This window comes from Drosophila sulfurigaster, chromosome 3, assembly GCF_023558435.1.
Source record: "Drosophila sulfurigaster albostrigata strain 15112-1811.04 chromosome 3, ASM2355843v2, whole genome shotgun sequence".
Classification (NCBI taxonomy): domain Eukaryota; kingdom Metazoa; phylum Arthropoda; class Insecta; order Diptera; family Drosophilidae; genus Drosophila; species Drosophila sulfurigaster.
In genome coordinates, this window is record NC_084883.1 from 42,091,768 (window position 1) to 42,115,302 (window position 23,535).

Consider the following 23,535-nt stretch of genomic DNA (forward strand, 5'->3'; position numbering starts at 1 on the left):
TCTACTTCACCTTTATCGAAAATTATCTACCCCGAAAATAACAAAGAAACAACAAAAAGATATATAAATACATATATATTTCTGTAACTTCTATAAAATATCTGTGCGTTTGAATGCGCTTAGAGCATATATTATTTAAAAGAAAAACGGATCAAAATACTTCAAGGAGAAATAAAATGATATTAAAAACAAAACTTGAGTTGTGTCCCTAAATTTAAAACTGTTTACCACCTAGCATCAATTCAAGGCGCGTATCATTTGAATTACGTCACAAAAATAAAAGAACCAAATTTACGTCGGACATCGATAGGTTCACGTCAAGTGAGTCGATATACCGATTCATGTAACGGCGATGTTTATTTTGATTTCAAGCACGTGCGATAGTATTGCAGCCCTGTCGTATCGAGTCTTGTGACTGCCATTTAATTCAAATTCCAAATTCATAAGATTACAATTGCCCAATTTTTATTAAATATTCTATACACGAATTTTACAATAATTTGTCGAAACTACAAACAATTTTACAAGCCGATTATGACAGTTGGCTACTTGTGGTGGGGCAACAATTAATCGCTGTAGATAACATTGAAGCAAATGGTAATGTTATGGTGCTGTTATGTTAAATAACATTTCTGTTTGGCATTCGTTCTTTTTTTTCATAAAGAAAAGAAGAAGAGAAAGAGGAAAAAAGACGAAATAATATATAATAATAGAATATTATTTATACTGTGATATATAGCCAAGCATTGTTTTGTGTGTCTGCAAATCAGTAATTGAGCAAAACGACGCAGCAGTGAACGAGAAGACACAAGAACGACGAAACAAAGCCAATTGCAATAACAACAACAACACAGCAGAGACAGCAGCAAAGTCAGCAGCCAAAAAGTAAAAGAAGAGCAGCATTCATTAACAATGCCACTGTTTGGTAAATCACAGAAGACGCCAGTTGAATTGGTCAAGTCGCTGAAGGAAGCAATCAATGCACTGGAGGCAGGCGATCGCAAGGTGGAGAAGGCGCAGGAGGATGTAAGCAAAAATCTGGTGTCCATCAAGAATATGCTGTACGGCAGCAGCGATGCGGAGCCACCAGCGGATTATGTTGTCGCTCAGCTGTCGCAGGAGCTGTATAACAGCAATCTGCTGCTGTTGCTCATACAGAATCTGCATCGCATCGATTTTGAGGGCAAAAAGCATGTGGCACTCATATTCAACAATGTGCTCCGTCGACAGATCGGCACCCGATCCCCCACAGTGGAATACATCTGCACGAAACCGGAGATACTCTTCACATTGATGGCCGGCTACGAGGATGCACATCCCGAGATTGCCCTCAACTCGGGTACGATGCTGCGCGAATGCGCCCGCTACGAAGCGCTGGCAAAGATCATGCTGCATTCGGATGAGTTCTTCAAGTTCTTCCGTTACGTGGAAGTATCCACGTTTGACATTGCCTCGGATGCCTTCTCCACCTTCAAGGAGCTACTGACACGCCATAAGCTGTTGTGTGCCGAATTCCTCGACGCCAACTATGACAAGTTCTTTTCGCAGCATTATCAGCGTCTGTTGAACTCCGAGAACTATGTGACCCGACGTCAGAGTCTGAAATTATTGGGCGAACTGTTGCTGGACAGGCATAACTTTACCGTAATGACACGATATATATCAGAGCCGGAGAACCTGAAGCTAATGATGAACATGCTTAAGGAACGTTCACGTAACATTCAATTCGAGGCGTTTCATGTCTTCAAAGTGTTTGTGGCGAATCCAAATAAACCGAAACCCATTCTGGACATCCTGCTGCGCAATCAAACGAAACTGGTCGATTTCTTGACCAGCTTCCACACGGATCGATCCGAGGATGAGCAGTTCAACGATGAGAAGGCCTATCTGATTAAGCAGATAAGGGAGCTGAAACCGCTGCCCGAGGCTTAGTGGGCGGCGGCAGCAGAAACAGCAGCAGTAACAACAACAACAACGATGGCAACGACGACAGTGCTGGCAACGTCGAGGGCGAGAACAAGAACGAGAACGAAAGCAGAAACAGTAACAAAAACAAAAGCGAGAACAAGATCGTTGGCGAAAGCGGGAGCAAGAACGAGAAGAACACAAAGGCCTTGGCTGTATGGAGGATGGCTGCTGACGACGATGATAGTGAAGACAGATGCAGGACGAAGACGACAACATAAGGACGGCTATACGCATGCAGTATGCGTGGGAGGAGCTGAGCAATACATTGACGAAAACAGACGCAAGACGAAGACAACGTGACCAGGGACGGGGACAGCGACGATGACGACAGCACTTGTGAGTAACTAAACAATAATTTAGACAAAGCAAACAGAATGATAACGATAACGATAAACGATAAACAAAAATATATAAGTAGCAACAACAAGAAGTACACACATATGTAACTGTATGTATGTAATAATAGCGTAAACGAGCCGCCGCATAATATTGCGAATTTAACTAAATAACAAACAACAACCGAAAAAATCACACACTCACACACTATTTACTTTACTTTACCCAAAAAAATTAAATAAGAGACATATTCAATGCAGCTTCGTCTAGTTCGCTTTTAAATTGTTCCAAAAGAGAATTCGTTCTTTTTCTTATTTGTGTTGTTGTTGTTGGTTGTTTGTTGTGGTTCTTCAGTCGAGAGAGATAGAGATCCTCGTAGACCCTTTGTATGTATGTACACCTATGGTTTAATACTTTTTTCTTTTGCCTATTTACACATAAATAGTTGTTGTAATGAAATTTAGCGTTTTTGAAACGACAATGAGAAAAGGATAATATGAGTTTTGACTTAACAATTTAGACATTAAACATTTCAAATGTGCGCCGAAATTTACAATTATCGTAAATTATTATATATATATTTAAATACATACATATGTAAAACGATTGTAATTTCACGCAAAAACAAAAAAAAAGTTCATTCAAAGTACTGCATAATAATTCTAGTTAATAATTGAGAAGAGAAAGCATTCACACAGCAAACAAAACAAAAACAAACACACACACACCACACCCACAAAAAAACACACACTACACAACCACATGCAAACAAACATCCATACGTACATAGTGAAGAAAGGGAAGTGAAAACAACAACATTACGAGCAACATAATAATAAATATATGATTATTATAATTTATATTATTCCCAAAATTAAAAATAACAGCCAAACAAAATTCCATTATGTGTCATTGTGATTGGAAAGCGGGGCAAAGATTGCGGTGTTGGCAAGGAGTGGGGGGCGTTGATCGATCCGATTGTTTAAGAATGCTTACACACTCGTTCATTGAGTCATGTGCAACTTTAAGGGCTGCACAATTACTTGGAAAAACTTTTCACACAAACTACATATGAACTATTATGATAATTAAAATAACATAAATATTTAGCATAGAAAATAATACAAACTAGTGTTTATGCATTAAGTGACTTTTATTTATCGAAATAAAATGCCCATTATTAACAGCAATACAGGGTATACAACAAAAACAGTCAACTTGCAGTTCAGCTGATTGTGCGGCCCTGGCAGAGATCAGCTGTTATTAAATCTCGGCGCCAATCAAAAGGGAACGGAGCAATTTAGTTTATTATTTTTGTAAAATATGTATAAACGTTTTAGAAAATCAAAGGAGCAAATAATAATTGCCGAAAATAGCAGCAGTGATGAAGAAAAAAATGTCGATGAAGTGAGCCAAATTATTGTGCGAAGACGTCCTGCAAATAATCAAAAATATGTGCCAATCTGCCGCAGTAAAACTGTATGCCTCGACGATTCTCGTATTTCAGATGCGAGCACCGATGGCGAGCAAGAGCAAGAGAATAAACGCTGTTTATTAAACTCGAACAGATGTCGCGATAATTCCAAAGCGTTGCATTTAACGCCTAGCAATAAATTCCAGCCACTATCAGTGGCTATTAGTGGCAAGAAGATGTCACCAGCTTCATTATCATCGTCGCCAACTCTAAACAACCTGAATAAGTGTTCGCCGAAAACGCCGCCCGCTGTGGTTATAAGTGTCAAAAATATGTCTCCAACTTCATCATCATTATCGACAACTCTATGCAACCTTATGAAGTGTTCTCCGGGAACGCCTCCAACAGCTTGGCATAGTTTGAAGCGCACACTTGCAACCTTAAAGCGTGAGCGAAGTGTGTTGCAAACCTCCATTCTAGACGCTAGTTACGTTGACAGCACCCCGAGTCCATCGCTGGAGTCGAACCTATCCACATTAATTGCCAAGCAGCCCATGCTACACAATGCCAAAGTCTACTCAGCTCAGAAGAAACATCGCTGTGTTAAAGGTGGATATTTACAGGAATACAAGCGTCTTATTCAAAAACAGCGTATGGATCGTCGCAGTCTGCAGCACAATCAACGCCTGGGCATCAGTCCAGGACAACGAGTTCAAGTGGTGGCCATCAACGAATCCTTTGGCGTGCACATGGCGCGAGTTCAAGAGATAGAAGGCGACGCAAACAACTTCAATGTGATTGTGGATCGCCAGATGGCAGCGAGAATCGTTGTGGGATCGAATTTGGAACTTTACTTCGACCCCAAGGCGGAGGCACCGTTGCAGATGTCGAATAAACAGCTCGTCTATATAGAACCGAATAAATTAGTTTTATTATAGGGATACTTATGCTAAATACTTTGTAAATACAATTAAAAGTAGGAATAGTTGTTGATCTTAAATAAACATAGCTAGCGTCGCTTTTTCTTTTCCAATTTGCGTATTTTGTGCAGGCGTCGCGCATTTGCACTGTTTGGCGTAGGTTCATCAATGAGGCCCCGTCCTTCGTCCTCGTTAGCATCTAAGGATTCATTGCCGCTCATTAAAACTGCGGCCGAGATGCAGACAAACTGAAAGATTGCTCCGACGAAAAGACCATAACGCACTAGCATACTGAATAGGTCTTCCTCGCCATATTTGTCCAAAGAAGCCGAAACGCCCAAATTTTCAGTCGACATTTTAAAAACTGATTTGCAAAAATAGGTGGTTGACTCCTTTTTTGTTTATATTTTTGTGTATGCGGCGTATACAGGGCGAGTTGAGTAAAGCTGACGAACAGCTGACTCGCAGTGATTGGCACCTATAAAAGAAGAAGCACCCAATAGCTGCTAAATACCTAAATTTATAATTAAAGCGCTGTTGCGGCATTTAATTTTAAAGTCATGTTGTTGATAGTGCACCTATACAGTTGTACTTTTATTGACAGTTTTTTAACCTTTGTGAAAAATTTGGGGTATGGATTCACAGGGTGCATCAAGCAGAACCAGCTGATCGGCTGCCAGTACCAGAAGAGGAAGCACAAATTTTCATTACACACTTTGATAACACTTGCAAATCGAATTTTGCATAATTAGTTTTTTAAGTATTTATTTAAGTGGCGCAATCAACATGTCGTGTCTACGCTTAGCAGTCGCGCTTAATACCGCACGTCCATTGCCATTAAGCAACCAAAGCCTACGCATATTATCCAAACGCAACCAGGAAATTATATTTGCACGCCGTCAATTCTCCAAAGCGGTAGAGGAAACTGCTCGCAAAGCAACGAAATCCAATGGCACATTTAAGCTGGCTCTGCTGGGCGCAAGTATTGGAGCTGTGGCCGGATCAAGTTATACGTTTTACACAAATTTCACTGACAAGAACGCACACAAGGAGCACGAAAGAACGCCGCCCAAAGTGATTGAAGCTCTGCCGGCCGGCGTGCGCATCACAAAGCGTTTTATCAATCCGAAGGACACGTCCGGCCTGGACATCGTGCTCTTCCAGTTCCAGACATGCCCCTTCTGCTGCAAAGTGCGTGCTTATCTCGACTATATGGGCGTCTCTTACTCCGTAGTCGAAGTGGACGCAGTGCTGCGCCAGGACATCAGATGGTCGTCAGTGAAGAAGGTGCCCATGGTGTTGATACGTCAACGCAATGGGCAATATGTGCAAATGACCGACTCCAGTGCCATAATTTCGCTGGTCGCCACAACATTGAATGATAAACGCGCGGATGTTGGTGAATTGGCGCAATTTTATCCACAAATCTCGTTCTTTGACGATGACGGCAAGAAGAGACAGGATATTATGAACAAATACTTCATGATGTACCAGGATCACACGCCAAAAAATATGACCAAGGAGTTGGAAGAGTAAGTGAACAGTTAGTCAACTTAATTTCATGTATTTAATGTCATTATTGATTAGGAACGAACGCAAATGGCGAACATGGGCAGATAGTCATCTAGTGCATCTGATATCGCCCAACTGTTACCAGACTCTGAATGAGTCCTTCGAAACCTTTGAATGGTTCTCGAAGGCAGGCGAATGGGATGTTTACTTTCCCAAGTGGGAACGTGATTTGATGGTTTACTGTGGTGCCACCGCCATGTGGGCAATTGCGAAGATGCTAAAGCGAAGACACGATCTCAGCGATGATGTCAGATCCCACATTTATGATGCACTCGACAAATGGAGCGTGGAGCTTAAGAAGCGTAATACGAAGTTTATGGCTGGCAAACAGCCCGGATTGTCAGATCTCTCAGTGTTCGGCGTATTGAGCAGCATGGAAGGTTGTCAAACATTTAAGGACTGTCTGCAGAATACCAACATAGGTATAACATATTTATTTTAACAAATTGGAAACGCCATTGAACTTGGATTTATTTTAGGTAAATGGTTCTATGACGTCAAGGAGCTTGTGGAGCAAAACCGTGGTCAACTTCATAGAGAACGCATCGTAGGAGTGGCACCAACAGCTTAAATAAAAGTACCAGTTATTATTGAGTCATTTACGCCCAAAGATTGTTTAAAGTTCTTAATAAACGCTACTTCTTATTTTAACTGTGTTGCCATCGATTTTTTTTTAAATATAATTATCGATAAACGATAACCCTAACCAAATCTAGTGTTTTTAGTATTAACATGCTAGAAGTATACGAGCTTAGGTACTTTGGAGTTATATAGTACATTTTGGCATATAAACTGCGGTCACATTAATCCGATACAATTGGTAAACGCCGCTAGACAGAAAGTGCAAATCATTTTGGATTGGTTATTTTTTCTGTCTTGAAAAATACAAATTATTAGCGAAAAAACATGAATTCCCTTGGCGTTGAACAATTCCCGGACTACAAAGTGCCTGGAGTACAGCATGTGGACTTTCATCCATACGAGTCGAACGGCGGGTAAGTGTGGCAAATCTCTCAAAGACAGGAGAGTGTCGAATTATAATCATACAATTTGCATTTGCAGTTCTATAGTTGCCATCGCCGGCGATGACTTTGTGGTTATTGCCGCCGACACTCGTTTGAGCAGTGGCTACACAATTCATTCACGCGACCAGAGCAAATTATTTCCCATGTCGTCACGCACCGTTCTGGGATCCACGGGATGCTGGTGCGACAGTCTTTCGTTGACTGGCCTCGTCAAGTTGCGCATGCAGATGTATGAGCACACTCATCTGAAGACCATGACCACTGATGCGGTTGCCCAAATGCTCTCAATTATCATGTACAATCGTCGCTTCTTCCCCTACTATGTGTCCAACATCTTGGCTGGCTTGGACAAGGATGGCAAGGGTGTTGTCTACTCTTATGATCCCATTGGACACTGTGAACGTGCCACTTATCGTGCTGGCGGCACTGCTGGTTCATTGCTGCAGCCAGTGCTGGACAATCAGATTGGTTACAAGAACCAGAATTTGCCGGCTGATCAGTTGCCCCCATTGACCAAGGAACGTGCTGTGGCCGTCGCTTCGGACACTTTCATTTCGGCTGCTGAGCGTGATATTTACACTGGAGACTCGGTGCTAATAAATATTATCACCAAGGATGGCATTGAGGAGAGGACACTGCAATTGCGCAAGGATTAATTAAGGAACACAATCTTTTTGCATTCACATGTTCGACTTTAATTTGGTGTAACATAATAAAATAAAAAACAGATCTACAAGATAATAAACTGGAAGGCAATGCTTAGAATTCAACTGTAAAATGCTAATTCAACCAATGAAGTTATTTATTTTACAATAATTTAAATGGTAGTTCAATTTTGAAACCATTTCCATATTTACTAAGCTCCAAAGTTACCAAGTCACCCTCGCTGCTTAGCTGTGTCACGCTTGCAAACTGTCAACTGCTTAGCAACCCTATCAGCTGTTCGCTTTGTTTTCTTCAAGAGCGCGAATTGCACGCCGCTTTGTTAAATGTGCATCACTTTGTTTACAACAATATTTACGTGCTTTTTATTTAGTGCCCTCGGTTCAATTGAAATGTTGGCTTCTATTATAAAACCTGGCATCTTTCGGCACATAATATGCCGCAACAATGCCTATCCTCGCAGCAACGTCTCGCGTTTTCCAGTGCCGGATGATGTCGTTTTTTGGTCAGTGCCCTATGCGAAATACTGTCCACCGGCTTACACGGCACCGCATATCGGTGGCCAGAGCTGGGCGGATACTCCGTTGAGCGGCGATGCTGTGCAGCCAAAATGGAATCACAACGATGGCATCGTGAATCGCGTTTCCTTTCATGGCGACTATAAGCTGGAAGACGGCGTGCCGCAAAATCCAATTGGACGCACAGGTTTGAGGGGTCGTGGATCACTGGGACGCTGGGGTCCCAACCATGCTGCTGATCCAATTGTAACGCGCTGGAAACGAGATCAAAGTGGTGCCATTATACAGCATCAAGAGAGCGGAAAGTAAGTGCTAAACTATGCATTAAAATGAATGCATCATAATTTCAATATACACTTCCCTAGAAACATTCTGCAAATGGTGGCTATACAGCGTTCGGATAACAAATTATGGGCGATTCCCGGAGGCATGGTCGATCCAGGCGAGAATGTAAGCGTCACTCTCAAACGTGAGTTCACCGAGGAAGCACTCAATTTCACCGACAAGGGAAACATGGTCGAACAGTTCTTCAAAGAGGGCGTTCATGTCTATAGCGGGTATGTGGATGACTTTCGCAACACAGACAATGCTTGGATGGAGACAACTGCGCTGAATTTCCATGATGAGGATGGCACACAAGTTGGTCAGCTGCAGTTAGAAGCTGGCGACGATGCAACAAATGTTCGCTGGACCGACATCGATAGTAATCTCAAATTACACGCTAATCATGCAGATATTGTTAAAGAAGTTGTGCTCAAGCGAGATGCACATTGGTAATACTTTTGAAAAATTAATTTACAATATTTTAAAGTCTTCTGATCTCGAAGAACATAAAAGTCTGGCTCATGTTTTACGTGTATATTTATTTCATTTTATTCACTAGAAATTTCCAATAAAAGAATGTAACTTCATAAGGAAACCATTCGGTTTGCTAATAAAAAAAGAGGTTGGAATTAGCAAGCTTTGCTTGTGCCTCAAAAGTTAGTTCAAATAAATTATGCTCCTCCTGTTGTAGCTGCTTGTAGATCGTTGTAGCATCTGTCCTAGCTAGATGGTAATGATGATGATGATGCGCATTTAAAGGGTCTGCAAAAAACTAACAACCTCGGGACTGGAATTCGCTACGTTATTGTATTTATCGGGATATTGAGTGCTAATATCCTTCAGGAAGGCAACTGCCCTCACTTTCTTTTCCTCTTCAGCAATTTGGTTTTTGTACAAGACATCAATAAGGATTACCATAATTTGCTCAAGGTAATCCACAAGAGTAGGACGTGCCTGCATGTACAAAACTTCGAGGGCTCTGATCACCATCTCAAGTTCGTCCATATCTTCGCGCAGCGGCAAATTAGAAAGGAATACGGGTAGCACTTGCTGGATCGGTACAAGATTGTGATTGGTAACAATCATGCGACCCACGGCTCCGCAAATATTATCCAGCGCTGAAGGGTTCTTTTCCGAGGCAATGGCGCCAGAAAGTGCTTGTAAAATGGCTGGGAAGGATCTAAATAGAAATAAATTTGAGAATGTATACATTTAAATAGTGATATTCCAAGCTAACTCACTCAAATGATTTCTCCTCGCCATGCAAAACAAGTTCGCCCAATCCGTAATAACAATTCTGGCGTGCCTTGGGCTCGGTATCGTGGACACCAGCGATGAACATGGGGCATACGGTATCAAAATAAGTGGGCACACAATTGCCCAACGATTGGAAAGATTCAGCCAAAATGCCATAAACCATAGTGCGATGGTCAGCCACATCGTTTTTCTTTGCCTTGTTCTGTAAGTAAAAGTTAAATTTAATATTGCTTATAAATTGAATTCGCTCTGTAATAAATTACCAGCTTGCTCAAAAAGAAAGGAAAGAGGCGTCCAAAGTACATCGAGAATATGTCTGGTTTCAATGTTTTACCAAACTGTGGCAACAAATTGCCAGCATTTTCAATCAGCATCTCGTCGAATTCACTGTCCTCAATATCATCTTCGTCACCGCCGCCGCTTGGCTCGTTAAACTGGCAAGCCAATTTATTGTTGAGCACATCTTTGATGCAAGCAAAGATTTGATCAGCTATTTCTTGGCTCGGTATTGCCATAACGTTCACTTCACTGAACAGATCTCCCAATACGTCAAGCAGATGAATGACAACGGTCTGCTCATCATCGTTGCGCACGATTTGAACAAACTTGGGCAATATAATCGAGCTGGCACGCTTCACGCCATCACCATCACCCAATTTGTGCAGAGCAGTGACAAAGGCACAGAGTGCCTCGATGGCCACCTTGCGAATGTTATCCTGTGGATGTTCCACGACCTTGTAAACATTCTCAAAGGCCGTCTGCAGATAGGGAGCGAATGCAGCTCCAGTGTTGGCGGCGAATTCCTTCAGTGTGCCAATAGCCTCTTCTTTCTCATACACAAAGTCATTCTCCACATGATAGGCAACATCCTCATCGTCGTCATCCTCATCATCTGTATTGGCGAGATCGATTTCCTGATCAATGGCAGCCACATCAGCAAAAGCCTCAGGTGTGGGATCGTCCTTTGAAACGGGCAGTATGTCGTTTGTTGATATGACGGTTTCAATGATGCGATCCATAATTTTGGGGAACACCGTTGCCATGCTCTCATTCACCACATTAGACAAGGCACCCATCAGATTGTAAACGCTGCGTCTGAAGTCTGGATCATCGGGTCCCTCATCCAACATTGTGAGGCAATAAGCCATCGTATCGTTGGCGAGCGGAATAATGTTCTCCTTACCCACGACACGCGTGATGGCAGCTAATGTATCAATTGCTCCAATGCGCAGCTCAAAGATCTCTTCGGGGCAATCTTTTACCAGATATACTTGCAGTATCTCGATGATCTTTGGCAAATACGGCATCAAATGCTCCTTGGCCGCAGTGGCCACCGAGGAGACAGTTGTAAGTGCCATGCCACGAAGATGTGGCGAATTCTGCGGCTCCAATGTTTCAAAGAGACTGCAAATGCACATACATTATTTTAGTCTCTTGTAATTTGGGTAAAACAAAAGCTTTCCTTACCGTTCCATCAACGCTGGCAAATGTGGCACAATGTTTTCTTCCAAGTTCTGACAGTAGGTCTCCAAAGCATAGAACATGCGATCCGTGTGCTTGGGTTCGGGATTTCCCATCTGCAAAGGGTGCAATTATGAAAATTATCAATCAAGTACGATTCAATATGCGATTTGTGCTGAGCATGCTTCACTGATGCGTGTTAAGACTTAAAAATGCTTGCCAGATATACTTGCTTTACTTTCAAGCGAGTCTTACGAAAGTATAACAAGTATTAAATTCGGACTTGTGGGGCATTAAAAAGACATGGCAAGACAATTATTAATAGTGTAGATGAAGTGCAAGAACAACTAGTGAATTCGTATTTGAGAAAAGAAGGCACCCTGTATTTGGTGAGAACTGATTTGCGTTTGATTTGCAGGTGATTTATGTACAGAATTGTATCTTTTGCAGGTACGGGATTCGGCTCGTTGCTGTTGCCATTGCAGTTGCTGTTTTGCTCAGCCTTTTAGATTCACACGCAGCACAATTCAAAATAAGAGTTTATCAATGTAGCAAAAGGTGCGAGATTAAATATCGCGCAGAGAACAACTTACCTTTAGTTCGCCCACCAACTGATGCAGAAAATCAAAAAGCACGGGCAAAATTTCGCTGGCGTACTTTGAGATTTCCGGTTGCAAATGCTCGGAGAACTGACCGAGTGCGAAGAACGCTGCAATGCGCACCAAAGGTGAAGCATCAACAATGCCGCTCTTGATAATGTTCAGCATCACTTGCATATACTTGTTGCAAATGGCCTCGGTGCAACCTTCGGCAATGACAGCGATACACAAGAAGGCGGCACGACGTCGCAAATGATCTGGATTCTGCAGAGCAGGCTCCAGCAGTTGCAGCAATGGTGGAATCAACTTCTCGGGAGAGATGTGCAATGCCAATAAGTCAAGTGTCTGGGTTGAAGCTGCTACTGGATTGTTGCTGTCGCCCATAAAGACTTCTTCCTCTAAGCACACAATTTACAAATATACAAATGTTCACAAAAAATGTACGCATTCAGTTAATTACCTGTATCAACTTCGGTTTCGCAGCACATCATCTCAAAGATGACGCCTAGAATGGGCTCGAGCAACTTTTGCTTGACAATGACCTTCTTCTTGATACGCACAATGCGTCCCACAAATGTAATCACTTGAATGCGAATAGATTCATCGATTTGCTTATTGTTTGCCGTCTCCAGACAAAACTCAACCAATTGTTTCACATTGTTGTTCAACAACTTTGGCGCATATTCTGCAATGCTGTCCACCACATCAAACACAACGGAGAACTCTTGTTCATCGCCCTTGTGGGCGAAGGCATAGGCCGCCTTGATCAATAGCGGCAGCACCTTTGTCACCGTTTGCTCGGCACTCGTGTGTCCGCTCACAAATGGCATCAAAGCACACATGCCCATGGTAATGTTGACAATGGTGGGCGTGGCTAGATTGCCTTTAGCCTCTGCAGCTAAAAGCACTCTGGCGAACATTTCACATATCGATTCCATGTGATAGACAAACTGATCTGGTGCCGCATCGGTGAGTGTGGCAAAGATCGATGAGCCCAGCTCACTCTCTGTGGGATCCTCGGAACAACAGCGGGTGTAGATGAAGGTCAACAGTTCGTTCAACCACGAGTCCTTCTTCTCCTGCTCGTGACGCACCAACGAGCCCAGCAGCATGGCAATTGAGTTCTTCACCGACTTCTCTTTCTCATTGATCAGTGCCTGCAACATGCCAGACTTGATGCTAGAAAGCATATACGTACATTAATAAGCTTTGCACTGTTTCGGTGGTGTGTCTACACGCAATCCTACCTTTCCTTTTGATCGGCTGGCACCATCTGCCAATGGCGCAGCTTCTGCAGACGCTTGTTTAGCAGCACAGCGGCAAATTGGCGCACTTGCGGCTCGCGTTGCGACACAACCATGCGGCATAGTGCCGGCAGAGTATCGGGATTTTCATGGGCCTTGCCCAATTCAATGGTGGCCTGGCAACAGTAACGGAAACGGCAGTATAAATTTTATAGTACATAAATTAATTAAAAATCGTCGGCATGTGTGTGTGCCAACAACGTGCTTCCAATTACGCACACATACATACACATACGTACTTATTTGTATACCCATGCACATGCTAAATTCCTATGCATGTGTGTATACAAACTTCAGCACATACATACATATATTTCTTGAGAGTATTTGAAAGATATTGCATAGATTTTTGTCTTCTCCTTTGACACACATCTTCCCGTTTGCATGTGTGTGAATGTACAAAATGGAGATATACAATGTGTGTCAAATGGGCGCGTTCAAAGGCGTCGCCAATTTTCGCAAAAGGATTTCTTGCCGGCTGCTAAAGCTTACCTGACGAATCCGTTCCGTATCCGTGCATAACAATTCGGATATGATCTGATCAAGCGTAGCTTCCATATTGAATGTCAATGTATCAGTATGCCGCATTTACCAACCAACAAGAAACAGAAATCTAATATGTTGCCGGGGCACGAGCACGAAACGACTGCCGAAATTCGCGAATAAATGTGGCGGCTAGGGTTGCAAAAAAAATTTTATAACCACGTTTTCAAACTTTTAGGGCTGTACTAAAATTTATAAAAAAAATATATAAAACAATAAAATAAAACATATATTTCAAAAATTTATGCTTGCTTGTAGACTGTTAAAATTGGAATAAAATGTCATTAAATTTTTTCTTTCAAATTCGTTTTTGCTTAGAAATTTGGTTGGAAAAAGATTGCTTCGATACTTAATTTTATTCAACATTCAAACGCTCGATAACAATTTATCAGCCAATGTGACCAGTAGTGTTCGCAGCTTCGTCGTGAGTCACGACAAGCACCATTTTGAACATAAACGTCGCGCGTCTTATTTTCTATAAAATTGTATTGTTTTGTTTTTGTTGTGCGTGTGGTTTATTATATTGTGTTAGTTAAAGTTAAAAAGCTTACAACATGGACAAAAGTGCAAGCAACCATAGTGGCAGCAGTCAAAAGGATCAGAACTCTTTGGGCATTCTAAGCATGGATAATCTGAAAGGTGAAAAAGCGACAAAAAGTGTTTGTCTTCAAAAAATTTAACTGTGAATTTCGTTGACTGTAGTTTTCGGCGATTTGTCCATGATGTCTAGTTTATCCAGAAATAATAGCGCAAATACTAGTAGGAATAAATCGGATGTCAATGAACGCCTCAAGGTAAAGACTATACCAAGACAATTTCTTTGTGTTAAATGCGCGCTATGCAATTTCAGGCGGGACGCCTCAAGGCGCTGGAGACACTCGAAAAACCGCGATCGCGATCTAGTTATTTCTCGTCATCCGATGTTGAAAATAAACAACTAGCACCTAGACACGGAACGAGTCGTGTGAGTAGCGCTCCCAGCGTTAGCAATTTCACAAATATATCGGATTTGATTACTGAGGAAACGATCGATCTCAACTCGAGTGGTTCTGTTCTAATGCCAACGCCAGCACCAAAGGCTGCGCATGTTTTCTTCGAACCAGGCGAGATTACAGGACGCTCAACTCTGTGCAAGAATGACTCACGGGCCAGCAAACAGAGCAGACAAGTCTCGGTGGCCGATATACTAAAGTCATCCTTTGTGGAGAAGGCACGTGTGCAGTTTGCCAAGCGGCTGGAGGATGATGTATCCAGCCATGAGCAGTCCAGAAACAGCACAAGCGCCAGTACAATCAGTGATTCATTCAACTACTCGCGTAGCTTGCCACGCACCGCGGACTTGAGTAACTCCAGTCTGAATGGCGGCGGCGGCTTTTCATTTGGCTCGGCAGCCGGACAAGGATTCGATGAGAGTTTTGCGCCTGCCGAGTTGATGCAGTCCCAGCTAGTGAATGGTGAAATCTCATGGGCACAGGAGTTTGCAGCTGTGCCAACGGCCACGTTGAGCAAGCAGGCATTGCAGAAGATTGCGGCGCCACCACAAACACCAGAGATAGAGAACTCTGTGTCCAAGTGAGTAGAGCGATTTTACAAAGGCATCTAAAGAGGCTTCTTCAATATGCATGCCTGTTGTAGTTCTGTTCTTGCAGGTGATCCCGACTTTTCGCTGGGAAACTATTTTCAAATGCGTTCGGACAGCATTTCCAACATTGTTGGCAACGACGAACGCGATGAGCTGCATTCAGCTCTGGCCCAGCTGGCACCATCACCACAAACACCAATAAGCAGTGATGTCGAGATAACGCCACATGTGGACAATAAGACTTATACCAAGGCGGAGAGTGCCAAGATAGAGCGCAATCTTATGAAGAAAATGCAGCAGGATAAGTTCAACAAAGCACTGCAAGTAGAGGCCAAGAAGAAGCCGCCAACAAGCTCGGAACTGTTAAGCTTGTCGGCTATAGACGAAGCACTACGTGAGTTCATTAGCTGAAGAGTATAAATAAATATGTAATTGTATTTTATCTCCACAGGCAATCTGGAGCTGAACTCCGATACTTCAGTGGGCGATGTAGTAAACAAATTTCGCCTACATGGCGCCGATGACGAGAATAAGGAGAATGATAGTACGTTGTGCAAGTCGAAGTCTAAGCTTACGGACACAATGAGCTTCACAGACTCCTTGCTAAACACGTCCGATTTTAAGCAATTGCAGGACAGCATTGTGGCGCCCAAGAAACGGCAACCTTTAAGTCCGCTGGCGGACTTCAATGCACCCAATATATTGGTAACGGCCAGCGATGGACACGATGCTGACATTGATGAATGGCCCTCGACGCCTGTAAAGTCACCTGGACGTCGTGTGCGGCACACCAAGTCACCGAATTCGCAGCGAGCCGTGAGTCCAACGAGCAGTGATGGTGTGCATACATTACCGCCTACAGATGAGGAGGACGAGGACAAGACGCCCGTTAACAAGAAGCATAGTCTTACTGTGGGCACTGTGCGCAGCTCACAGAATTCATTTAGCTCCACACGTCTTGATGGCTGCGATGCTTTGCCATCGTCCACGGAATGCGACTTTGGCATTTCGCCTAATCTCGTGAAGAGCGTGCGTAATGTGTCACCACTGTCTTCGCCACGAAGCTGCTTGTCGTCGCCCCTATTAGACAGTACAACAAGTTCGGATCGTCGCATGCTCTCGGGCGCTGGAGCCTCGAGCATGGCCCGTCGTACCAACTCTTCACCGGCGGCCAGCGAAGCAAGCTCCACAAGCGGTTTTAGCTCGGTACGTAAAGTGACGAATGGTAGCCAAATGAGTGCCTTGCCGCGCAGTATGTCACGCTCCTCCAACTCGAGTGAGTTCAGTCATCGTGATGGCAAAATCTTGCCCTTGAAGGTGACACACACCAGCTTGTGCTGGGGCAGCACCAAGTTGCGCACAGATGTGCGCAAGTCCATGCAGATTAAGAACACTTCAGATAAGCGGCTGGTCATACGTCTCAGCATACAGGGACCTGGATTCCAATTGGTGGGCAGCGATAGCAACACCATCACCTTGCAGTCGATGGAGTGTCGCAGCATCTGTATTAGCTTTTGTCCAACTGTGAGCGGCGCAGCAATTGGAGCACTCTCCTTCTATGCGCCCAACGGCGCCAACAATTGCCAGCAACCAAGCATGGAAATACCGCTGTATGGTTACGGAGGCAATGCATCCATCACAGTACAGGGATTGCTTAAGGGACCGGTTGGCGCCAGCTTCTTGACCGTGGGAAATGTGCGAGATTTGGCCTTTGGTCCTCTGACTGCCTGCTTTAAATTCTACAACAAAGGACCGTTGACAGCGTTTGCGGGCATCACTGTTGATTCGACAGTGTTGCTGAAGCCACGTCTTAATGCGGCATTTGAGGTGCGGCCAAGCAAGATTATTTTGCCGCCACGAAGCGAAGCTGTGGTACAGATTGTTTTCCATCCGAATCGAGAGGATGTCAAGAACATACTAAAGAAGACATCGCAGGTCTTGACGCTGGCGAATATGCGCATATTTTGCGGTGATGAACCAAACAGACAACGCATGCGCTCACTGGTTCAACGCATGACTGGCGAGCAACGGGAACAAATGACTTCATCGATGCTGGACAATATTTGGAGCACTTTCCCCGACGAGCAACCGATACGCAGCATTAGCCTGTTGAATGAGCCACCCGAATTAATACTGGATCTGGTCACAGTTGTGCGCATTATCGACGTGGCACTGACACTTAATCGTGACTTTGATGAATCCGCTGAGTACTCACATCTTTGTTTGCCCGATGCGGAAGAAACTGTGCTCTTTCGTACAGTTTGTGCAGCCAATTCACCGACTCCCAGCAATATGATGGAACCGATTGATGAACTGCACGAGGCAGACACTACTTCGGTCATTGATCAACAGCCCATGGAGCGTAATTGGTCAGTGCAACCCGAGAAAATTGCATTTGATTTCACTGGAGGCAGCCATGCAATTGAAGGCAAAAAGTTCTATGTGAAGAACAGTTTCAGATCGCGACAATTTATTGAGATTAGCTGCAATGTGCCTGATTTACTGCAGATTTCTCCCAGAGAATCGTATATTGCACCCGATGGCGGCCAAGTGGAGGTTACAGTGCATCCATTGCGAACGCCAAGACGTGAAATGCAGCAAAAAGATTTCCAGGCCATCATAGAGGTGGCCATGGAAAATGAACGCATTAATGTGCCCATTACTTTTAAAGCTTAAGTTTATATATTTTTATTGAGTAGTACTGTATTAGTAATTTGCTTCATTTCATGTTTATTATAGTTGTAATTCCCTTATTCATTCTGTTTGTCAATTAAATGTATTTTACTTCATTCGAATTTAGCGGACTTTATTTTTAAACGGCCTTAAAGTAGGCAACAAACATGCGCAGGCTCTTTTAATTCTTTCGTATATTTGTAAATTGGTCACACCGGGCCAATTAACCAAAACAAATTGTGCAGTTTGTGTCAATTTGTGTTTTGTTATTAAATAAAAATTATAAATTAAACCAGTCATTAGACTATAAAACACTAATAAAAGTTTACATACGCCAAAATGCCTTCTTATGAATTATCGCTGGTTCTGCGACAACTTCCTCGAGTATGTATAAAAGAATGCCACAAGTTATGTAAAGTAAATAGTAAAATGTGCGTTTTTTGTTGTAGCCGGAATTGATATCTGTCATCAAGCGAACAGCTGAGTCGATCTTCAACAAAGGTGGAATTATCAGAAAATTGGAAAATCTCGGAGCCCGTCCCTTGCCACACAAAGTAAGCGAACATGGCGTGGTGCACAAGGAGGGAACGTACTTCAGCATTTTCTTCGACACGGCGCCCACAAAGATATTGGATCTGAAAGAGGAGTTTGGTCGTGACATCGATATCATACGCCGTAACATTTACAAGGTCGAAGATTCAGCCGAGTTCAAGTGCACGCTACACGATGAGATGCTACCACCCGCCTACCGCAAGGATGTGCAAGAGATCATCGACATTGCGAAGAGGAAACACAAGCCCAAATATAACTACAACTCTGGTCTAGACTATTATCCCTTCCAGAAGTAGTGATACAACAAACATAATTAAAGCTTTTATTAAATATGTTGCATTAAATGGATCTGTAGTTCTTTTATTCGATAAAAGCGAATTGTTACACCAAACATCTGATTTAGGTTCGGTTTATTATACGAAAAAGATAGTTTTGTTTCATTATATTAATAATTTACGGTAAAGTAAAATTTATAAATTTATATAATTCCGTTTTTTTTTTTTTATTGAAACCAAAAATATTTATGTTTAGTATTGAAATTGAATTACAATCGCTGCTGAATCAAGTATTTATACCACTGTGCAGCATGTATTTGATAATCGATATCTTATATTAATTAACTAATATCGATATCGATAATAGTTATTTAAAGTTTGGATTATTTCAAATCGCACACTTTATTGGTATTGAGTACATGCAATTTATTTTGTATTATGAACAAGTTCAGTACTTTGATGAAATATTAAGTTTATCAATGCTTGTCTTTATTGGGTATATGGCCAACAATTAATGTTATCTCGAAATTGATAAACGACATAATCAAATCAGCAAATAAGTTTGCTGTACCCTAAGATAGTACCTACAAATAGTCGCAGTTCAATAGTCAATCGTTGCGGAACAGTTACATATTCAAAATGCCACCTCAGATACGCCCGATCTCTGCGGAATTGCAAGCCAATGCCACGAACAATCTTAACGAAGTCCCTGAACGTATCGAAGCTGATCTGGAGGCTATAAAGACTTGGATCGATCAACAACCCCATCTTAATCCCCGCACGGATGATCAGTTCTTGATCGCTTTTCTGCGCGGCTGCAAATACAGTTTGGAGAGAACCAAGGCCAAGTTGGATAAATACTACACTTTGCGCACCAAATATCCTGAACTCTTTAACATCACCAACGTAGACGATCCAAAGTTGCGTGAAATTCAACGACAAGGGTAAGTTATTTTTAACTATTAAATGCTGAAGGTCGATTAATAATGAATAGTCATCTACCATAAACAGACCCATCGTCTACCTACCCAATCTATTAAATGGAGTTCGATTGGGAATTTTTCGACTTGGTGTTGTGCCTGCTGAAAAATACAGCATAGGCGAAGTAATGCAGGTCGGTCAGGTTATGCAGGAAATTGCTCTAATAGAGGACGATTATGCAATAATCAATGGTGTGATATTCATTATGGACTTAAACGGAGCAACTGCATCGCACATGTTTCAAATGACACCGGGTCTGGCTAAAAAGATGACAGCGTTCTCAGAAGAAGCTTTACCCATGCGACCTAAGGCACAACACTTTGTGAACACAATTACGGGCTTCGAGACGGTCTTCAACATGTTCAAGCCTATGATGTCGAAGAAGCAGCAGGGTAGACTTTTTGTGCATAGTAAAATTGATTCGTTGGTGGAGCAAGTTCCCTTGGAATACCTACCCAAGGAGTATGGTGGCCAGAATGGTTCACTTGCGGAAATTATCGCGGAATGGGATACCAAATTTGACGCGTATAGAGAATACTTTAAAGACAATGCGAAGTATGGCACTGATGAGAAACTTCGTCCCGGAAAGCCTATTGATTTCGATAGCATCTTTGGTACTGAGGGTTCCTTTAGAAAGCTAGATGTAGATTAGTATATATATTCATATATGGTTATTCATTAATTATGGATTAGCAGCGGAAGACAGGGTATGTAAGTTACTTAATTTTCTTAATTCTTGTTTGTAAAAAGTACATTGAATAAAAAGTGTTTATGGGAAATCGAATTCAAACCCTTCCGCCAACTAACTTGCTCATTCACTGTCTGTTAAAATTGTTATCGATAAACATTTAATAAACTGTCAAAGTCACATGGTATGCGAGCTGTCAAAAATACTGTTATTAACAGTCCCTTTGTAACGTTTAATTATACACCTGTTAAGTGCTAGAGATTCATAAAAATCGTATATTATTTTAATTGACGAACAAAAAAAATGTAGTTCAAGGAGTTTTGGTTTTCTCGCTCCGTTTAAAAAAATTGGCATACATTTTTTGAAATATAAGTTGATAACAAGTATGGTTGTGGTATATTTACGATATGAAATAGTATATTTTCCGATTCGAATTGCGGTCACGCTGGCGACGTATGGCGACTTTGACGTATGGAAAAAAATGTATCACATAACACAGTCGTAGTTGAATTTTATTTTTTTTATTACTTAATTGGAACGTGAATTCGTTAAATTTGTGGCCAACAGGCAGTTAAAAACAGTCGTTGATGCCACCACCAATACCAACTACGTCACTGTTCACGAGACACACAAGTTAACTCCATTGTAAAATCGATATAATCTATATGTACGTATAAAACGAGCTTCGGATATAATTTAGCGAGCACGCGTTTCTTCGTGTGTATTTTGCGTTGCGACGATGCATTCGCTTAATTGGACGTCGCGTCTGATATCCCGGGCGTTACGTAGCAGCTTTTCGACACTGCTCGATGCAACGACATCCACAACGACGGGTGCAACAACTACAACAACCAAAGGTGCTGCTGGAAAGGCAACTGCAAATCGATCTCGACCCCGATTCGTTTCGGTGGTTTGTGGCTTTGCCAAGGACAATCTGCGACACAAGTATAAGCCAGGCAAATATGGTGAAGACTCGTGGTTCAAGGCATCCACCGATACAGCCGATGTGATGGGCGTGGCCGATGGTGTGGGCGGCTGGCGAAGTTACGGAATAGATCCGGGAGAGTTCTCCTCCTTCCTCATGCGCACCTGCGAACGCCTGGTGCGTTGCGCTCACTTCAATCCGCAGCGACCCGTCAACCTGCTTGCCTATAGCTACTGCGAACTGATGGAGCAGAAGAAACCCATACTGGGCAGCAGCACAGCCTGTGTGCTGATTCTCAATCGCGAGACAAGCACTGTGCACACCGCCAACATTGGCGACAGCGGTTTCATTGTGGTGCGTGAAGGTGAAATCGTTCACAAATCGGAGGAGCAACAGCACTACTTTAATACACCCTTCCAACTCTCGCTACCGCCCCCTTGACATGGTCCCAATGTCCTCAGCGATAGTCCCGAGTCAGCAGACACCATGAGTTTCCCTGTTCAAGAGGGCGATGTCATCCTGATTGCTACCGACGGTGTCTTCGATAACGTGCCCGAAGATCTGATGCTGCAGGTGTTGCGCGATGTGGAAGGTGAACGTGATCCTGTCAAGCTGCAGATGACCGCCAACACATTGGCCTTGATGGCACGCACTCTGTCGCTCAACAGTGAATTCCTTTCGCCCTTCGCCCTTAGTGCGCGACGCAACAATATTCAGGCACGTGGAGGCAAGCCCGACGATATAACTGTGGTGCTCGCAACCGTGGCCATGTGAAGATTGGATCATGGTCGTTAGTCCTACCCCCTCCCATACCCACTTTAGATATAAATGTAATTAATTGTAGCTCGTACTCGTTTAGTTTATAGGCGTGAGAAAAGAGTTTGTTCGGTAGTTTTGTCTAAGTTTTAAGCTGCATGTTGAGATTGAGGACGCTACACACTCGATTGTTAGTTAACCCCCAAGCCATAAACACATCCGCCCCACACACACTCGTCAATAATCCATACTCTTTTTACGAAATGAAGAAAAAACGACGCATCCTGGTGAGCGACCTACAAAACCAAATAATAAATAAAGTCCGAAAGCGAAAATCATTTTGAAGCGAATGCAATGCCTTGAACTATATATATATTATATGAATAGTATAAGTAGAAGTGCTTTCAAAAACGAAATTATCAGCCGAAATGATCGTTGTCGTCAATGACAACGGTTACGACGAGTTCTAATCAACAACAATAATAATAATAATAATGCGCGACATGCAATACATACTTACATACCCACAATACCTACTCACACCCCCACACATACACATACACAGTTGAGGAAGTTAAAAGTGTAAACGCTATGCAATTATTGAACTGAGGATTTATCCAGGCTACGACTGTCTACAAACTGTTAGTCAAATGTACTCACTGATATTGCGATTCAATAATAATAATAAAAACTGAAAAATTATTCAATGAAAAACGATAAACTAAGCAATGTCTTTTCCTTGGTGATTCTTATAATGCATGCCAATGCATCGCATGCAATGTTTAAATTACTAGAGTACAAAGGTCGATTTGACAAAATCTTCGCTGACCGTTTTTAATTATGATCGGTTATTTCCAGCTTGATTTGGTACAACAACATCGGCAGCGGGCATTAATCGTAACTACTTGTTTTGCATGAGAATGGAAAGTTACCAGTCCAGATATCTGCAGCAGGAATTGTTTGATACCCTGCATTTGTTACATGCATTTTAAAGGGTGTGATAAAGTCGAGCAAATGTAAAACCGTTGGCAGAGGAAATTAATTTGGCTTAGGACTTCAATGTGATAGCATGTGGTTAATTTTCATGGCCTGAAAATAATATTTATGTGTATCTATAAGCATATATATACAGCAATATAATAGCTGTGAATGGGCAATAAATCTTTTATTTTTGGCAACGAGTTGTACATTTTAAATTG

At 42.5% G+C, this 23,535-nt stretch overlaps 11 protein-coding genes across 11 annotated transcripts; 9 read left to right on the plus strand and 2 right to left on the minus strand.

The window, feature by feature from the left end:
* Window positions 1–658: 658 nt before the first annotated feature.
* On the plus strand, window positions 659–2,964 carry LOC133842863 (protein Mo25). The gene has a single exon (XM_062276143.1). The coding sequence runs from the start codon at window positions 913–915 to the stop codon at window positions 1,930–1,932; it is 1,020 nt and encodes a 339-aa protein (XP_062132127.1). The 5' UTR covers window positions 659–912; the 3' UTR covers window positions 1,933–2,964.
* A 390-nt stretch (window positions 2,965–3,354) lies between these two features.
* LOC133842862 (uncharacterized) lies at window positions 3,355–5,002 on the plus strand. The gene has a single exon (XM_062276142.1). It carries the CDS (start codon window positions 3,628–3,630, stop codon window positions 4,654–4,656), a length of 1,029 nt encoding a protein of 342 aa, XP_062132126.1. The 5' UTR covers window positions 3,355–3,627; the 3' UTR covers window positions 4,657–5,002.
* Window positions 4,624–5,085, minus strand: LOC133842866 (protein anon-73B1). The gene has a single exon (XM_062276147.1). The coding sequence runs from the start codon at window positions 4,992–4,994 to the stop codon at window positions 4,728–4,730; it is 267 nt and encodes an 88-aa protein (XP_062132131.1). The 5' UTR covers window positions 4,995–5,085; the 3' UTR covers window positions 4,624–4,727.
* Window positions 5,086–5,316: 231 nt separating this feature from the next.
* Window positions 5,317–6,861, plus strand: LOC133842861 (prostaglandin E synthase 2). The gene is made up of 3 exons (XM_062276141.1): window positions 5,317–6,170; window positions 6,226–6,632; window positions 6,690–6,861. The coding sequence occupies exons 1-3, from the start codon at window positions 5,425–5,427 to the stop codon at window positions 6,779–6,781; spliced, it is 1,245 nt and encodes a 414-aa protein (XP_062132125.1). The 5' UTR covers window positions 5,317–5,424; the 3' UTR covers window positions 6,782–6,861.
* A 151-nt stretch (window positions 6,862–7,012) lies between these two features.
* On the plus strand, window positions 7,013–8,024 carry LOC133845558 (proteasome subunit beta type-1). Its single transcript, XM_062280040.1, has 2 exons — window positions 7,013–7,205; window positions 7,273–8,024. Exons 1-2 carry the CDS (start codon window positions 7,117–7,119, stop codon window positions 7,889–7,891), a joined length of 708 nt encoding a protein of 235 aa, XP_062136024.1. The 5' UTR covers window positions 7,013–7,116; the 3' UTR covers window positions 7,892–8,024.
* Window positions 8,025–8,169: 145 nt separating this feature from the next.
* Window positions 8,170–9,498, plus strand: LOC133845557 (ADP-ribose pyrophosphatase, mitochondrial). The gene is made up of 2 exons (XM_062280039.1): window positions 8,170–8,721; window positions 8,782–9,498. The coding sequence occupies exons 1-2, from the start codon at window positions 8,225–8,227 to the stop codon at window positions 9,191–9,193; spliced, it is 909 nt and encodes a 302-aa protein (XP_062136023.1). The 5' UTR covers window positions 8,170–8,224; the 3' UTR covers window positions 9,194–9,498.
* LOC133845556 (importin-4-like) lies at window positions 9,260–14,176 on the minus strand. Its single transcript, XM_062280038.1, has 8 exons — window positions 13,854–14,176; window positions 13,305–13,477; window positions 12,518–13,236; window positions 12,052–12,455; window positions 11,465–11,574; window positions 10,261–11,401; window positions 9,982–10,199; window positions 9,260–9,920 (listed from the first exon to the last, which is right to left on the minus strand). The coding sequence occupies exons 1-8, from the start codon at window positions 13,947–13,949 to the stop codon at window positions 9,494–9,496; spliced, it is 3,288 nt and encodes a 1,095-aa protein (XP_062136022.1). The 5' UTR covers window positions 13,950–14,176; the 3' UTR covers window positions 9,260–9,493.
* Window positions 14,177–14,319: 143 nt separating this feature from the next.
* LOC133845555 (uncharacterized) lies at window positions 14,320–18,281 on the plus strand. Its single transcript, XM_062280037.1, has 5 exons — window positions 14,320–14,543; window positions 14,607–14,698; window positions 14,755–15,476; window positions 15,540–15,880; window positions 15,938–18,281. Exons 1-5 carry the CDS (start codon window positions 14,459–14,461, stop codon window positions 18,160–18,162), a joined length of 3,465 nt encoding a protein of 1,154 aa, XP_062136021.1. The 5' UTR covers window positions 14,320–14,458; the 3' UTR covers window positions 18,163–18,281.
* An 81-nt stretch (window positions 18,282–18,362) lies between these two features.
* Window positions 18,363–19,104, plus strand: LOC133845559 (small ribosomal subunit protein bS6m). The gene is made up of 2 exons (XM_062280041.1): window positions 18,363–18,543; window positions 18,609–19,104. The coding sequence occupies exons 1-2, from the start codon at window positions 18,499–18,501 to the stop codon at window positions 19,005–19,007; spliced, it is 444 nt and encodes a 147-aa protein (XP_062136025.1). The 5' UTR covers window positions 18,363–18,498; the 3' UTR covers window positions 19,008–19,104.
* Window positions 19,105–19,494: 390 nt separating this feature from the next.
* On the plus strand, window positions 19,495–23,064 carry LOC133846362 (alpha-tocopherol transfer protein-like). Its single transcript, XM_062281312.1, has 2 exons — window positions 19,495–19,930; window positions 19,998–23,064. The coding sequence occupies exons 1-2, from the start codon at window positions 19,626–19,628 to the stop codon at window positions 20,617–20,619; spliced, it is 927 nt and encodes a 308-aa protein (XP_062137296.1). The 5' UTR covers window positions 19,495–19,625; the 3' UTR covers window positions 20,620–23,064.
* Window positions 21,395–23,064, plus strand: LOC133846363 (protein phosphatase PTC7 homolog). The gene has a single exon (XM_062281313.1). It carries the CDS (start codon window positions 21,395–21,397, stop codon window positions 22,019–22,021), a length of 627 nt encoding a protein of 208 aa, XP_062137297.1. The 3' UTR covers window positions 22,022–23,064.
* Window positions 23,065–23,535: the final 471 nt, after the last annotated feature.

Excerpts from the sequence above, each read along its gene's own strand:
- LOC133842863 (XM_062276143.1), top strand. The coding sequence starts at position 913 with ATGCCACTGTTTGGTAAATCACAGAAGACGCCAGTTGAATTGGTCAAG.
- LOC133842862 (XM_062276142.1), top strand. The coding sequence starts at position 3,628 with ATGTATAAACGTTTTAGAAAATCAAAGGAGCAAATAATAATTGCCGAA.
- LOC133842866 (XM_062276147.1), bottom strand. The coding sequence starts at position 4,994 with ATGTCGACTGAAAATTTGGGCGTTTCGGCTTCTTTGGACAAATATGGC.
- LOC133842861 (XM_062276141.1), top strand. The coding sequence starts at position 5,425 with ATGTCGTGTCTACGCTTAGCAGTCGCGCTTAATACCGCACGTCCATTG. Across the intron at positions 6,171-6,225 it reads ATGACCAAGGAGTTGGAAGA|GAACGAACGCAAATGGCGAA; the intron begins GTAAGTGAACAG and ends ATTATTGATTAG. Across the intron at positions 6,633-6,689 it reads TCTGCAGAATACCAACATAG|GTAAATGGTTCTATGACGTC; the intron begins GTATAACATATT and ends GATTTATTTTAG.
- LOC133845558 (XM_062280040.1), top strand. The coding sequence starts at position 7,117 with ATGAATTCCCTTGGCGTTGAACAATTCCCGGACTACAAAGTGCCTGGA. Across the intron at positions 7,206-7,272 it reads CCATACGAGTCGAACGGCGG|TTCTATAGTTGCCATCGCCG; the intron begins GTAAGTGTGGCA and ends TTGCATTTGCAG.
- LOC133845557 (XM_062280039.1), top strand. The coding sequence starts at position 8,225 with ATGTGCATCACTTTGTTTACAACAATATTTACGTGCTTTTTATTTAGT. Across the intron at positions 8,722-8,781 it reads CAGCATCAAGAGAGCGGAAA|AAACATTCTGCAAATGGTGG; the intron begins GTAAGTGCTAAA and ends ACACTTCCCTAG.
- LOC133845556 (XM_062280038.1), bottom strand. The coding sequence starts at position 13,949 with ATGCGGCATACTGATACATTGACATTCAATATGGAAGCTACGCTTGAT. Across the intron at positions 11,575-12,051 it reads AGTTGGTGGGCGAACTAAAG|ATGGGAAATCCCGAACCCAA; the intron begins GTAAGTTGTTCT and ends CACCCTTTGCAG. Across the intron at positions 11,402-11,464 it reads TTGCCAGCGTTGATGGAACG|TCTCTTTGAAACATTGGAGC; the intron begins GTAAGGAAAGCT and ends GTGCATTTGCAG.
- LOC133845555 (XM_062280037.1), top strand. The coding sequence starts at position 14,459 with ATGGACAAAAGTGCAAGCAACCATAGTGGCAGCAGTCAAAAGGATCAG. Across the intron at positions 14,699-14,754 it reads ATGTCAATGAACGCCTCAAG|GCGGGACGCCTCAAGGCGCT; the intron begins GTAAAGACTATA and ends ATGCAATTTCAG. Across the intron at positions 15,881-15,937 it reads GGCTATAGACGAAGCACTAC|GCAATCTGGAGCTGAACTCC; the intron begins GTGAGTTCATTA and ends TTATCTCCACAG.
- LOC133845559 (XM_062280041.1), top strand. The coding sequence starts at position 18,499 with ATGCCTTCTTATGAATTATCGCTGGTTCTGCGACAACTTCCTCGA. Across the intron at positions 18,544-18,608 it reads TTCTGCGACAACTTCCTCGA|CCGGAATTGATATCTGTCAT; the intron begins GTATGTATAAAA and ends TTTTTGTTGTAG.
- LOC133846362 (XM_062281312.1), top strand. The coding sequence starts at position 19,626 with ATGCCACCTCAGATACGCCCGATCTCTGCGGAATTGCAAGCCAATGCC. Across the intron at positions 19,931-19,997 it reads CGTGAAATTCAACGACAAGG|ACCCATCGTCTACCTACCCA; the intron begins GTAAGTTATTTT and ends TACCATAAACAG.
- LOC133846363 (XM_062281313.1), top strand. The coding sequence starts at position 21,395 with ATGCATTCGCTTAATTGGACGTCGCGTCTGATATCCCGGGCGTTACGT.